This window comes from Cydia pomonella, chromosome 8 (genome assembly GCF_033807575.1).
Source record: "Cydia pomonella isolate Wapato2018A chromosome 8, ilCydPomo1, whole genome shotgun sequence".
Classification (NCBI taxonomy): Eukaryota; Metazoa; Arthropoda; class Insecta; order Lepidoptera; family Tortricidae; genus Cydia; species Cydia pomonella.
The window spans coordinates 16,350,327-16,367,095 of record NC_084710.1 but is presented as its reverse complement, the minus strand read 5'-3'; the positions used below and the strand labels follow the sequence as shown (position 1 = coordinate 16,367,095).

General features: G+C 34.9%; 1 protein-coding gene across 2 annotated transcripts in view; it reads right to left on the bottom strand.

Moving 5' to 3' along the window:
* The window catches only part of LOC133520698 (acetylcholinesterase-like), a 91,917-nt gene that overhangs the window by 12,005 nt on the left and 63,143 nt on the right, over positions 1–16,769 (bottom strand). For both annotated transcript variants that reach the window (XM_061855312.1, XM_061855311.1), the window contains exons 3-4: positions 10,131–10,273; positions 8,446–8,598 (exon numbers count right to left, since the gene is read on the bottom strand). In XM_061855312.1, coding sequence (XP_061711296.1) covers positions 8,446–8,598; positions 10,131–10,273 — 296 coding nt within the window. The remainder of the gene's footprint in view (positions 1–8,445; positions 8,599–10,130; positions 10,274–16,769) is intronic.

The following is a 16,769-nucleotide window of genomic DNA, read 5'->3' as shown; positions in this document are numbered from 1 at the left end:
TCGAAATATTTTGAAAAAATAATTATGCTCTGGTAGTTAAGACTAAATTAAAAATATTCAGAATTGTTTTATAGCACTAAAACCTACGTTCGGTTTATTTTTGCGGTTATATTAAAATATCAAAATTACACACTGTAGAATAGTCAAGCCGTAAAATATCAAGATCGTAAAATAAGAGAACAAAGACATCAGTAATGAGCCATTTACTGATCTCATAGGTACATATGCGGTTAGTACATTAGAATAATGTTTAGCTATAAAACCTTCAACATTGACATGTCACGAGTAAGACGATCAAATGTTTCACTGGATTTCACGCTTGAAAAAACGTTTCACAATTTTGACGCAGGCATAGACCTAATATAAATTCATCGTCATTATGAAATTATATTATAATGTATGTAGGTAAGTTGCCTACTTCAGCGGCTAAAGCTGCCATACTTATCATGAAATATATTTTGTACTCGTACCGCCGTAATAACTTGTATTAGCATATAAACGACACACTTAACATAACACATAAGTTCACCATAATTAACATAAGCTCCTTAAAAGATATCCTCACATAAATTTACATTGATAGATATTTACTAATTTTTTTTCACCGTTTTCATACCTGTTTTAAAGCCTTGGTAATGCATTATTTTAAAAGTCAACAAAATATAAATTATTGGTTTTTACAGTAAGAGTTGCACAGTAAATTTGTAAATTTTTCACAACGATGATGCAGTTTTGGGTATTAAAACAAACTGCTTATTTTGACCACGAGTTCGCAACGTCGATTGAATTTGTGTTAATTAAATCATTGCGAGTTATTCTGGGCATTCGACACGCTCCAGTGTATTTTAGTGATGGTTGGTTAAATTTAAAATAGTCAAAGCTACACCCGATCGATTACAGAGAATTTCTGACTATCCTCCAAACCTGTTATGTAATATTTTCAATGAGGCTGGAATCGGGCTAGATATAAAAATATATTTTCTGTGCCTAAAAAAAATTGTGAAACTAAACAATAATTCAAAGCAATAAGCGTCCTTGATTGTATACAATGTGCTCTTACCTAATTTTTATATGTAACAATGGTATTTATTTGTATACAAAGATATATATTTAAGTATATATATATGGACATGTAGTTGTAATGTTTTCTTGTGGTTTCCAAATGTACCGCCTACCGTTTCCTCCTTGATTCCATCATAGGATTTTAAAAATAAATCTAATCTGATAATAATCTTAATCAAGGTCACCTTGAAACCGAAATATTTAAATACATTCAGAAGTTAGAAATTGCTGCGCACGATTGTTATCTCAGCATTTGTAGCAGTATTATTATAATTATTGCTATAAATATTTAAAAAAACATTTTTATCGAAATCATATTTCTTATATTTACATTTTTTTCTTATGTTTATATTTGTGGCGCAGGATAAGGCAGAAAGGCGCTTTCTTGTGTCAGAGGCCAAGATCCTATTTGGGTCACTGAGCCAGTGAAGTAAGTAAGCATATATCTTCAACAGAGCGGCATCGCAGAATGTCCATAGCTATTACGTCCATTTACGACTTTAACAAAAATGATGAAAAGGAAGAAAGTGTGGGAAAATTAAATCAGTTCCTATCATATCAATCTAACTGAATACCTAAAAGCCACTTTATTCCTCGTAACAGCGACTCGCTCAACGTTATCAATAATTCAATTCGACCCTTCATATCGGCTGGCAAATATCTAAATTTAGGGCTGGAGATGGAACAAGTCCCCTGCGCTAAGGTTTTAAAAGTCGGGCATAAAATTAAAAGCAGCTGTTTGGTTCGCCAGGTTCGTTTAATAATGCAAGCGCACGCCTGGTCGCAAATTACCATTGCTTACAGAGTCGAGTTCTCTTGCAAACAAGCATACAATTTAAACCTCAATCATCTTAATTACTACGCATAATACAGAAGGGCGCTTATACTGGTTCGCTGTAATTTTCAACTTGATTGCACTCGGCAAGCGATTACAGTAACAATCCTGGGCTGCGGCGAGTCTATTATGCGTTGTCATGACGTAGTCAGGCCACTAAAGGTCAACATCTTGTATATGTAATAACCTCGCGAGTACGTGTAGTTCATTGGTTCAGAATAAATGTAGTACTTAGTTTAAGCAGCAATTGACAGTCTAAATCTTAAATGTAACCTACCTATTATGGCTCTCGGTATGCTGGCATAAATTATTTATTTTTTTCTTGAACAGTAATTAATTGGATAATTGACTGAGCACTTGCTTATAATCCGTGGTCAAGGTTTTTTATAAGCCCTTCTGCGAAGATGAGTAAAATGAGAATATTTTTTGGTCACTATTCCAAAAATTAATTCTCATCTCATAGTATTTTCTTGCTTTTTAACTTGGCTTATTTAGATAATTTTTGGCCTAATTATTTATTTTAACCTACGCCCCACATATCCTCACTGTCCCAACAGAAAACCAGCCTCAGTTGCATGTGATGGAAATAAATCCGAGGCACAAACCAGACGCGTCCAGAACAGAAATGGAATCAGCGTCGGGCCGGAACCCGAAATACCTCGCTGTTAATCTGTGACCTTTGCCACCGGCCACGTCTGACCCATAATTTATTAAAACTGACCACAATCGTTTGTTACGTAGCCGCTTGAGTAATCTTACGCCTTTGTCTGACTTGTGGAAGCAAAACTTATTGTAGATATGATATGAGTTATCAAAGTTGAATTTAATAGAAATTGCAAATAATGTAAACAAACCAATTTACCTTCATAACTTCGTAATCTCGCACATTTTAAGGACAGCCACGAGCTTATGAACAATTTATATAGGTACCTTAAATTTATATATATTTTTAATTAAAATATATGTTAATTTAATTAATATTATTTTAGTAAAAACAACCTTCATCATATTAACACATAAATATGTCAAGTGCTAACAAAATCTGTGATATTTGTTTATATTACTTGCAAATTCAACCCTTTAAGAGGGGACATGGGTTGAATGTTTTTAGCAACTTCTACACATACATAGTAGCGGTCGAAGGCTAGTATTTAATATCGGATATCTAAATAATATTTTAGAAGCTAAAAATATGCCAATTATATTTTATTCTTGTGAGATCTACTCCTTCTTGTAAGATTCCTTTATTTATATGTACTTACATAATGAATAGATTCAAAACGAGAAAACGTTAAAAAAGAGGACAATATCAATAATCAGTAAGACTATTTTTGCAGTACAAATATTTATTTATTTAACTTTTATTGCACACAAGAAATAACCTAAAAAAGTACAAAAGGCGGACTCAATGCCATAAGGGGTCGTCCAGAAATCATGTGATCGCTTAGGAGGGGGGTGGGGGTAAGAAAAATATCACGAATGATCACGATCGGGGAGGGGGAGATCAGAGAAGATATCACGTGTAATTTTTTTTTTCAAAGCGGGAATGCTGAAAACAACAATATTACTCAAAATGTAATCAGATCAAATACTCCGCTCTATTTTAAATGCTTATTTACCCTTAAAAAAACATTTATCGCACCAACTTTAAATAATTAATATTAAGAAATTTCGTAGCGAGTAGATTCACGGTTTCACAGTTATTTGTTTATTAGCGTCCTATGTGTATTTTTATATGATGTCCAAGCATGGGAATCTGTACGAAGACCTTTTGTTCTGAGTTCATACAAGGAAAACAAGGAGAAAAGAAGTGGTTTCAATCAAGCTTTATTTACTTATTGTTAGTTATATCTGTTTTACAATTACCTACCTAATTATTATAAGTACTAGGTATATACATTACTCATGCTTTTCAACCGCAACTTAGAACTGTCACAATTTGCCGGAGCTATGAGACGTTTTTCCTCAATCATCCGCCATTGCTATCAAAAACGAATATGAAAACGAAAATATATGAAAGTATGTATGTATGTAAGTGATGAGCAGATTTTTACGGTGCCTGTTTTTGAGAGATAGCATCTTGAACATATACAGTAGAAACGACATTAGATTTGCATCATAATATTATTATCAAGTGATCTTGTGGCAGGGGGAGGGGGTTGCGTTAAAATCACCAAATATCACCAAGGGGGAGCGGGGGATCAAAAATAGGCCAAATATGATCACATGATTTCTGGACGACCCCTAAGGCATTCTCTAACATTGTAGTAGTTGTACCTATTAAATAGAACTTTGTACGTCTTTGACGGTCATGGGTCAAAAACTATATTTAGTTATCCGTCTTTTCTCTGAACATCATAAAATACTTAAACTAACGTTAAAATCAAATTTTCTTATTTTATCCAGGCATATTAAAACTTTGTATTTCCTAAAAGTTGTATGATGAAAGTCAGTAAATGTATCTAAATTGTTAATTATTTTAATGTCCACAGCCAGTTTTCCCGAACGTTTTTGACCCTCATAGGTCATATCATTATCATTCACCATCAACGGGCAACGTATGATTTATCGGCAGCCATTTATCTCATTTTAGCCGCACAGGGGTCGCCGGTCACCTTTATTATGTCGAGTTCGTTTATCTAAATTTATTTCTGCGTTAAGTATCGTTACGTCTCCAAAGAATTAAAGACTGACTCACCTGAAAAAAGTGCTATCTTATTCGGGAACGTTGGGTACTAACCGTAGTACCTTCTAGAATTTAGTCCTATATTATACATATTTTTTGTAGACATAATTATAATACTTAGGACTAAGATCATAGAGTATCTGCATAAGAGTAAATCTGATTTTCGAAAAATTTTAACCGATTACTCCACGTAGGTATTTTTACCATTGGCAATGTATAGACTGAATTTAGGCATTAATAAACGAAATTCGAAAATCTAAAAATTGCAATGCGCATAATATAACTGCTTTCTTTTGAAATTTGACAAAATTAAATTAAAAATTAAAAAATCTGTTAAATGGCTAAATTACACGAACCAAGTTTTGATGATAATTAATAATTGAGTATTTTTTTCTATTATTTTCAATATAATTGTATTTCAATTAATTCAGTGACAGTCTGACAGTCTATGCCGGAATACTATATATTTCAATAGTATCCCGCGTGAATTAGTTTATTCTGAACAAAGAGCCACGGGATCCATGTTAGGGACTGAATAGACACGGAAATATCAATGACGAATACTAATGTCGTTTGAAGTTGATCATCTGTTTGGTGACGCTTAAAATGTATACAATCAGCTTAATTAAATATGAACGGGTCCATATTAAAGAAGGGGGTGTAATTCGCCATTATGACCAATAAGAATAATATGTCACCGGATAGGTAATTCTAAGCTAAAAAACTTTTAGTTAGTATGGCAGGTAGTCCCAAATCTTTGTGTGAAAATAGTTGTCGCCGCATAAAAGTAGTGTGAGTTGGCTATATAAATAAAATAAAATAAATAAATAAATTGATTTTATTTCAGGCAAGCACCCATATAAAATAACGCGATACATAGAATTCACAATTTAAAATGGCACAAAAGTGTAAAAAGTAAAGTAACCGTATAACAATATATTTTTTTTTTAATTACAATTTAGAATAAAATAAAATAACTACTTTCGGTTCGCATCTTGATGCAGAGACAGCCAAAACCTACAGATTGGACTGTGCAAATCTTCACTAATCGTGGCTAGGATACAGTTCTCAGAGCTGCGCAGCCTACTCCAAAAGGACGCCACTCTAGACCGAATTACGGCAAAGAAATCGGGGACACGAGCTTTTGCAAACATACTCGACGCACTACACCACCTTGGCAACTTCATCAGGATTCTGAAGGCGTCGTTATATTGAACCCTTAGGGTGTTAATTGCTTTCCTGGTGAAGTTGGTCCAAAGTTGCCCTGTGTAGAAGCTTTGACAGTATGCTCTAAAAAGGGTCACTTTGACCTCGTCAGAGCATCTGCCAAACCTGCGCGCGAGCATGTTGCACCTTACTGATAAGGCTCTTCTCTCTCGCTCGATGTCTTTGTCGTCCTTCAGGTTTTCGGTTAAGATATGTCCGAGGTATTTAAACTGCTGCACCCTTCGAACAGGTAACCCGTTTAAAAACACGTCAAGTATCCTCTCCGGACCCTTTCCCGTTCTAAATACAAGGTATTCAGTTTTAGAGCTATTATACTTCATTCCGTGAGAGATCGCATATTTCTCACAGAAATGAAGCAACCTCCTGAGGCCCTCAGCCGAGGGGCTGAGGAGCACCATGTCATCCGCATAGCTTAAACTATTAACGCAGACGCCACCTATGTGACATCCGACTCTGGTACTCCTCAACCCCACAATCAGGTCATTCACGTAGAGGTTGAAAAGGTCCGGAGAGGTTATTCCCCCTTGGCGAACACCGCATTCTAACATATATGTATAAGTTTTTTCGATATCTACTATGTTACTGTGTCACAGATTGTGATCAAAAAATACAGTTCGTACAGCCCAAATTTAGGATTTTATGCATCGCCTACGAGTAATAACACATTTTATGAGCAAGTGTGATGATCTGATGAAAAAGAAGCTTTTTGTTTATTACGAATCAATATATTTTTTTAAGAATTAAAATGTCAACAAGTCATAAATTGAACTGAATTAATAAAACAGAGGCTCTTAATAAAATAGGTAATGCTGCCAGCACTGAAGGCGAGTTAGTAGTGGGCGATTATTGTAGATAATTTAGGTCTCCAAGACATAATCTAACTATCTTCCTTATAAATGATGAGAATAAATCAGGCAATATTTGTAAATTAATTACAATAATCTTTGGAGGTCAGTAGTAGGCGTCGAAGTCGGTGATAAAATGAATGAATTATCGGAAATCCATTATCAAAGGTCAGCTGAAAGTGGAATCCCCAAGTTTGTTTCAAGTTTGGACGTAAACAATTTATTGTTTTGAAGTTTGTGTTTGTTATGGTTGAACTTTAGCATTTAATTTTAACTTACGTTGAATGAAACTGTTATCGCATTTAAATATCATTTATTTTTGAAGCTATGATATTTATTCTACGATTAAAATACCCGTTAAAAAGTGTTCACCCTAGTGTTTTCAGTATTATTGATACGCTACCTAATTAAAATGGTATCATGTCCTATATGTAGTAAAAGAGCAGTGGGGTGGCTTAAGAATAATAAATAAAGTCACCTGGCACACATAGTAAAATCTAAATGTTACCAAATATTTTTCCGTCTAAAATTCCGCTGCAAATGTTACGTGTTCATATGACACCCAACATTTACTCTTGCCTCAAAACACGGCCACATGGATTTTGCTTTGAGCTTAGTGTTGCAGCGTTAAGGCAAAAAGCGAATGTAGCTGGCAGCGATTCTGTAAGAGCCCTCGTGTTTGGTTCGTTAGCCAAATTAACGTGTTAGCCGTCCCGGCTGTTTGGAGAGCGTCTTCATCACGAAACCTTTGAAAGCCAGGATCGACGTTCACTTATTTTAGTGGTGCGCGGTTTGGGTTTCACAGGTTTGAGCAACATTTCAAGGTTGTTTGAAGCTGTAATGATTATATTTGGACTATTATTGAAGGATTCAAAACTGATATGTCTGCTGTGCGTCCTATTAATTCCTTTGCTCATATTAGTAGATAACAATAGCTCCTAGACAACATCGGACACAAGTGCCATTTTTTGCCAGCTTTGCACCGTTGATGGCCAGTTGAAATTTGAATCAATATACAGTCGTGATCAGAAATTTGTGATTATTATTCTGTACATTTAGTATACTTAAACAATAGTACGTAAAAATATTCAAAAACTCTGTTCATGTTTTTTGTTATAATTAATAATTAAATGTTTAACTTAATTTTATTGTGACTCATGGCTAACCTACTTTTTACATAGAACTGTCACGGACTTATAGCATAATATGCTTACAAGCCCGTTAATATTATTAATCAAATTATTCAATTCAACCTCTTTGTATTTGATGGCTGGAAATATATAAAAAATACATTGACTATGATAAATTCCGCAAGTTAAAATGTTATAACTTTATCATGCGCTGCGAATTGCAATTAAGTCACGTGGCTAGTAGTTTGATCATGAATTAAATAGGGATAATTAATGAAAGAGCTCTTTAATTGTGATTGGTCTAGCACTGCGCGTTAGTTTAAGAAAGCTCTATCGGGAGATGTTGTTACTGTTCACGACTTAAAAATAATCCTGTATAGGAATCTATTTCTTTTTACTTTTTAAAGCTTTGTACGGTATGGAATCAAATTAGTAATGGTATATAATAAATAAATTTATTTTATCGTATATTAAAACAAATTGCCACGAAGGATTCAGTGGCCACAAAAAACCGTTTTATGGCGTTTAGGAACCCTCCCATCTTTTATAGAGGATAAGTACCGACTTATGCTGTAGAAAAGGTAGGAGGGTTCCTAAAGCTTTTTTATTTTTATTTTCATCGTCTTATTATTGACTGTATAAAGTAGTAGTACTACTTACGTGTGTAAAGTAGTAGTAGTAGACGTCAACGCCAGACTCAGCCAGAACCTCCGCGAAGTAATTAGTTGGGCAGACAAAGAAGTAATCGCTCACTATGTCTGCTATCATCTTCTGGTTCAGATAACCGTCGGTGATCTCTTCCCAATCTGTATACTGGAAAATAAAAATTATAATTTAGTACTTGAAATATTCTATACTGGCGATATTATAGAGCCTGCACACACTGTTCTTATTAAATTGGGTGATGGATTGAGCGTTCTAATCGTGACAGCAATGCGGCAACAGGGACATCGCAGTGACAACGCTGCAGAAGTAACGTTGTAACTGTAGTTAACTGCTGCAGTCGCTTTTCGAATATCACCTTTAAACGCAACGCAATGATTAAGCCAAATTCGCGTCACGTAGGTACTTAGAAACGCTAATATGTGCAAGAGGAAAATTAGTGACACCACTCTAATTAAGTACCCGTATCAAACATTAGTACGGATATAAAAATAGTTCAGTCGTTTGATGTATACCTAGGAATAAACTGAACAATACTAGAGGCGCATCATTCGTGTGAGGAACGGACAGTAGCATTTTACAATATTGACGGTAATTGCAAATGACATTTCCTTTTTAGTTCTTCCTCTGCTTGCGTTTAGTTACATGCGATCACTTACGTTTGCATACGTTAATCTCAAGAGCTGAATACACAATGTCATGTCAATAAATTACGTAAAAAATATATCATATTATACTCAAAGAATATACGCTCGCAAATTATTAAGTACCATACTACAGGTAAAGAGGCAAATTGAGAAAAAAATGTGCTTGAACATTTTGATGAAACGCGGGACATCACTAAGCGAAATTAAACAACGGAATGTCGATTTCAAATAATAAAACCATATATTCTTTATTAAAAACACAATTAAAATCATATCAAGACAGATGTCAGATCCACGACGCAGGCTTCGTCAATATATACAAGCAAAAAAAAACATCCACAACACCCTTCGTCATCGTAATATGCACCTATCCTACAAAATATATATCCACAACACGTTTCGTCAACGACCTACCTAGTATCCATATAACAAAAAGCAATAAACAAATAGAAACCTACCCCCCACTCTGATTTTCACCCGGACCAAAAGTGCCAAAAATACTGGCGGCATTGCCTCGCTGAATGGCCAGTGATATCTGCTGGACCAGGAAAGAACCAGAGCGAGGGTCGCAGCAAATTCAATCATGTTAATTGCAAGATTAGAACTTGTAACTTTATGAGATCTTCTTTATTTGTATTCGGTCTTGAAATCGCCCTATTACATACATATCAAGTTTAACAGAATCTACAATAACTTTCGACATTTAATTAAAGGTAACACCTAGTAGCTCTTGAATTTAAAAACAACATTCCGAAGTTCCACACTAATAAGGCACACTAAGTACTACGTTATTGGAATCCCAAATCTCAACGGAAGCATTTTAATAAACTTAACTATTACGATTATACGCTGTTAAAATTTTGAAGAGGTAAACTCAATATTTTTTCCTCATGTTATCAAATATAATTTGAACAAATTATTGACGGTACTGTTACTTTCTTATTTATATTTAGCTGAATAAGCTATAGGCCTTAAGGCGTTCTAAGTGACAGAAATATATATACTGCGAAAATTGAAATACATTTAAGTACTTACTTGAAAAATTATTGCTTCTTTCTTGATATTAGAGAAGTCCTTGAATATCGTGTTGATGATCTCTAAGAATTTTTCTCTCTGTAGAAAACTCGGTCCGTCCTTTTCGAAATAATCGAGAAAATCGTATAGCAAGAAATATGTTCCTGTAAAAGAAAAAAGTTTGATTAGTGCAAGATCAATGTGTTGTAGTTTATTTTATTCACGACACGACTCTGGCGATTTTATACTATAATAATTCAGCCCATATACGTTCCACCGCTGGGCACTCTCATGCACGAGAGGGTTTGAGCTATAGTCCCCATGTTAGCCCATTGCGAGTTGATGTATAAGTATGCATCAGGTTTCCTTATGTTTTTCTGCACCTCAAGCTAGTGGTAAATATCAAATGACTGAGTAGATCCGACCTCCAACTTTCAATTCGGGGCTCACGGGTTCTAATCCTAATTCAATAAAATTTTTAAAATAATTATGGCAGTCTACTTCCATAGTGCTCGTCGATCTAATTAAATTAATAACTACGAGTAAGCTGGCGCACTAAGCTTGTTTCCATACGATACATTAAGTAACTGAGATATATATCAAAATTAGTTATTGCAGTTATGCTTAGTGCCACAGTAAGTAGGTACATAAAGTTTTTGGAATGCAATCGCAATACTTTAATGAGAAAAAGAAATTGCTATACGTATATCTCAGCACAGAAGTAGATTTATTTGCTTTCTAGTATTAATTATTACACTATTACAACATAATTGTATAATAACATATTTGTTATTAGAGATCAGTTTGTTATTAAGATATCATTATCAGTTTTAGATACTCATGATGTTAATCAATATCAAAATTAAAGATTTTTTTTTGTTATAAAAAAAACATTTATTGCAGACAACATTGATCCATATAACATTTACATTTATATACAATATTAAAATATATTTTACTAAGCTAGCTTTCTCGTCTATCAATGTTACTGAAAATATAGGCATGATAGAAGGCGTGTTCTTAAATCTCCCTTTAAACATAGGAAGCCATAATTTCTTTTTGTTGAGCTGTAATACAGATTACCGGGCCATCGCCGTCGGGCGTTCGGTAAACATCGTTACTCGTATAAGCCATCGCAGACAACAGCTAACTCACTTTATCGCTAACAATCACTTTCCTGAATTATATTTACTCAAATACGCCCACAGCGCGATTTTAGCTTCACGAGGTAAACCGGCTACGCCATAGTGCTTCAAGTGCGATATAGTAGTAGTATGTATTCAACACGTTGTATATCTTGACTTTATTAAAAACATCTTTGTTTCGTTACTTGGCCTTTATGCTCGCACATTTGATTTATAAATCAATAATCAGACCGTTATACATATTTAAAACACTTAATGTTACAATAATTTATTGTTTGGTAACACGTAGAACAAATTACTTAGGTATTACTGTCGCAGTTATACTATTCAAATTCTTAAAATGCTTGCACCTCTACGGGTATTTTAAATCCAGATCCAAATTGTATAGAAACTCAGGATAATTTCTTACTAGTTGAATACAGATTGCAAAATGCTATACTCCATTAATCAACAGATTTAGATGTGAGCGGAAAAGCATTGACGGAGTATTTTAAGATTACTGCAGCTGCTGCATTTTAATGCTATGCTACAGTGCAGTGCTAACGTCCTACATTTTCAGTTAGGCTTATGTAGTTTTAAAATATCACGTATGTACGTAGGGGCTCCCCCCTCCCCTTTGGTGATATTTGGTGATTGTAATGCTACCCCCCGAATACAAGATCACGTGTATATTTAGGGGTCAGCACTGCTCAAGGCCAATTTTTATTTGGGTAAATACGCGTACGCTTGGAGCGAATTATTTTATTTTATTATGAGAAAAATGTTGAGTAATTTCGTTTTTTTTCGCGGTAAAGCGCTGTGTTAAAAATTGCACGTGAAATCTTTTCAGAGCCCTCTTCTCTCATCGTGATATATTATTATTCTTAGCGGTATATATATTTGCAAAAAAATTACTAACGAGGGAGATAGTTTATGCCAGATTTACCTTATAAAATTATTAGAACGAGTTAGCTTTCTGCGTTACCCACGTTTTATTGCAAGCCTGCTCATGACGCCTCTAACGAACTGTTTGACACGTCATCACCTTAATCGGGCCAACAAACCGGCAACCACGCTTGTTACTGTTTAAAGAGATAACAAAAGGGAACACCTCTATTTTACTATCTTAGTTCCTAAACCACACGTCTTGCTATTGAGTTGTATTGAATTTTGCACTGTGTTACGTGCGGTTAAAGGTTGACATTGCATGTATTGATTGGGTTATTTACGAGCTTGGGAAAATAATAGGTCGATTTATTTTACGGCTACAGCTCGTAATTTTGCTTTGTTTCGTGCCTTTCCGCTTCCCTTATTTATTGGGGGGCGTGGCTGGGAATAACTAATTGAATTAGATTATCGTTTGCGTTTGTTTGGGTTGTGACAATTTAATTTGTTCATGTCAATCAATCGCAACTTTTGATTTATTTAACACATTATACGTTATTAAAAAAGGCATACCAGACACATATAAATAAAACCGGCCAAGATCATATCGGGCCATGCTCAGTGTAGGGTTCCGTAATTACCTGTCCGTCACCTTAAACGGGGGCTATTAGTAAGTATCATGCAACTAAATATGTACTTAACAAGCAAAAGAGATTACCTACCCTAGCAACGCTTTGTACATTTTTTTTAACTAAGAAAGCCTTCCCATTTTTGTGATAACTCGGAACCGACTTAAGGGATCATTTTAATTATTCAGTATAGTTTTCTTTGAATGTCATTATTAGGCTCTACTTTCACGATTAATTTCATATTTTTTGGATCCATGTTTCAAAGGGTTTATTTCCGAAAATATTCGCTTTATACAGAAATGGTTGTTGAAAATAACTAATGTTTTTGAATAACAACGACGACAATACCCCACACCATAGGGGAGCCTTATGGTTTCATCTTGGCAACATTTTACATGAAAATGTTTTTGGTGGGATTTTACTTCGTTTTGTAAGTTGCTTATGACATTCTTCCATCCTTTAAAAGGTTGGGGATAATTTACTGTTAAAAATCCTGAAATATGTATCTGGGGATATGTTTTATACAATTTATCTTATCTTATCTAAACTCCAACCCCTTTTTCCCCTAACGCCCTTTTCCTCCCCTTTTTCATCCTTACGGGGTGATTTTGGGGTGATAGTTTCTACTATTCTATATCGTTCCTCATAACAAAAACTATCTACATACCAAATTTAAACTAAATCAGTTCAGGTTATTGATTCCCCATACAAAATTCCACCTTCTTTTCAACTCCTTAGGGGCTAAAAATTTCATAGACCGCGGGCCAGGAGCATATTTCGTCAGTCATCGCCTCCCGGCTGATACTTTGTCAGATGATAGTTTAGATGGTGTTTTAAACTAAAAAACCGTCAGCCGGTTCTATCGCGGTGGAATAACCGTCAGCTGTAAAATGAACTTGTAAAAAATATGCGCCTTACCACTTTGTGTGCGGCAAAGTATGCGTAATGTGTAAATTGCGTAATCTGTTGATGGCTTTTCAGGCGTTTACGCCTGATGAAATGCTACATGCAAAGTTTCATGATTTGTTATTGCTATCCTAAAAAGGTAGATTTTTTACATGTTCATGCTACCAGCTGATGTTTTTACCACCGCGATATAACCGGCTGACGATTTTTTTAACTGAAAATAGCATCTGAACTATCATTTGACAAAGTATCGAACGGGATGCGATGACAATTTCGTTTTTGTTTTACGTGTTTCGGTGGCTGCCATTCTTCAACCCACCAACGGAGCGGCAGCTGACGTCCTCGAGAGTTCAGCATACCTAGCCGTTAACCCCTACACGAGTTTTCAGCCGGGAGGCGATTGGTTATGGAAATTGTTCCTGGCTCGCGGTCTATCAAGTTTTTGATATTTTTTGTTGTTTGTGTACCTGTCCTACATACCAAATGTCAGCTTCCTAGGACTTCAGGAAGTACCCTAATGGTTTTGACGATCATCAGTAAGTGACGGAGTGTGTCAGTGATGAAATATGAGAGCTGTGTAATAGAATTTTTATGCTTATTAAGTCTACTATTGATATTATATCCTGAGAATTTTAATTCTGGTATAACCCAAACTCAAGTTATGAGGGTTCAATAAATAAAAGGTAGGTAGTTCCCTTGGGTTTCGCATTGCTCGTCTTGGCAGATTTGATTATAAAATATTAAAAAAACACCTATTCAAACCCTAGTTACCTGTCTCATTATGTTCGAAATTTTCTTTTTCAATCTTTCAGTCCCTTCAAACTCAAGAAATAGCTAACGGATTCGGTGAAGCCCTTGCGACAACGAAACGCGTTTTTTATTCATACTCGGTTACTTCTTAATCGTATTAAGTTTCCGGTTCAGCTGATAATGAACAATATCCATTAACCCAATTCTCGGAGTTTTCCCTAAAAAGTAATTTCTTTAACGCACGAAAAAGACATTTGAATTCAAAGCCGCAGAATTAAAATATTTCGGGATATGAAAATAGATTTAAATTTAACGACGCGATAAAGTCCTTAAAAAAATTAAAATTAGCTTTGCACCCATATAAAATGTTAAAGACACATCATAACAGAGAAAAGCCGCCATTACCCAGCCTCATAGTCATGATATTCCCGAGTGCAACACAGGTTATGCAATCTCCACTGCGCAGCGCTCTGCTAGAGATTTCACATATATCATGAGTGGTGGCTAGTGCTGTGCCGTGCGTGAAACTTCCAGGCGAAAATATTCCCAGTTACGTGCTTTGGAAACATCGGTGAAACTTTTATTTTTCGTTTATTGTTTTGTATTTTGTAGTGTTACCTAATAGTAAAAAAGTGAAATAATATGTGAAAGTTTTACTATAAATTATTTATTGTAAGTAATCAGACGACGTACTCAACGTTTGGACCGGCAAAGGCATAGCTAGGCGTGGGCAGATGGGGCCTTCGCACACGGCCTCGCATTCAGAAAAGCCCCTCAAAGCCAACCTTTGTGTTACCTTGGGAATACACATTAAAAAGTGCCTGACAGGTGTGATTTCTCCCACAGCTAGAATAGTTCACGTTACGCCACTGTGAACCGGATACGGTCCTGTGTGGCACTTTAATCAAGTATTTTAATTTAGTGGTTAAGGTTGACAAAGCTTGTTGCGAATTACATCATTTGTTGGTAGGTGTTGAAGCCTGTAGCTGATTTCTGTTTGTGTCCACTTGACGAACCCTGCCTCGCTGATCAGTGATCACACACCATATAATAATAGTAGTCAGTAACAAAAATATCTAAATGTGAATTCCTGACATTATAAATATATTTGGCAATTATTCCCTATTGCAGAAAATATTTCCCTGAATATGGAATATTTACGAGTTTGACTCTTGAGATTGATTTGATTTCATGTTGCTGTTGTAGGTATTATGAGGTTTCTCACAAGAAGGGCGCTAAGCCGATAACAAGTGCATGTCGAGTGACTTGTTCATCAACTAACCACCCTCGAACATCCATATTTTCCTGGCTTTTTTACTAGTGGTATTAAGTTTGTGAAGCGAGATTATTATTGTGCTTTCTTTCAAAATAACGTAGGCAGTGAAAAATTAATAGTTGGATTTGGATATTTTGATCTGGGATTAATAGTGTTTCCGAACAAGAGGAGAATAAATTGAAAAGTGGAAAACTTACTGCCTTGGGTGAGACTTGAACTCACGGCCTCTGGATCTAGTCCTCTGGACCGGCTTTTAAATTTACTCTAAGTATCAAATCAAATATCAAATATCAAATATCAAACATTTATTCAGCAAATAGGCCACAGGGGCACTTTTACATGTCCATTTTTACAAACAATAAATTAAAAAAAAAAACAATTACAAATATCGAATCTATGAAATAATAAATACTTTATTAGAGATGTATACTGTCTCTAAATGTCAAATTACACAAAAAAAACTATGATAAAAAAATAAAACCATAAAATACTAAAATTCTTTAGAGATGTATAAGTCTCTAAGTGTCAGAGATAAAATATAAAAATATATATTAAATTATCCTTAGAGATGTAGAGGGTCGCCAAGGCTTGAATTCTTATATAAATAATTAAAAGACAAAAAAATATTATATATAAAAAATAAGCTTAATAGCATCGTTCGCAGACGTTTCTGCTTGTTAAAAATTAAAGAGGAGAATATTTCGGTGACACGTCACTAGTGGCGCGCTACACCCTCCACCGCGCTTATCTCTGGATTACTTTAGGAGCCCGGTAGGTCGTCAGTGTAAATGCTAGCTATAAAATTTACGTTAACATTTTAATTACCCTTGGGTTTTGTAGCCATTTTGATAATTTTAGAGACTATTTATTTTACGACTAACTCATCTGTTTATGAAATATGTGTTGCAATAACGTACGTGTATTGCCACGTTGACAGTCGAGTTCATAAATATATGAGCAAATCCAAGGCTTCAAAAATAAATGAACATAGAACATATCACATGTCATATTAATTTGAGCACGTTTCACAATAATATAAAAGCAACTGAAAACTGATAAATGTCTGTACTAATATTTTACAATTCTTTAA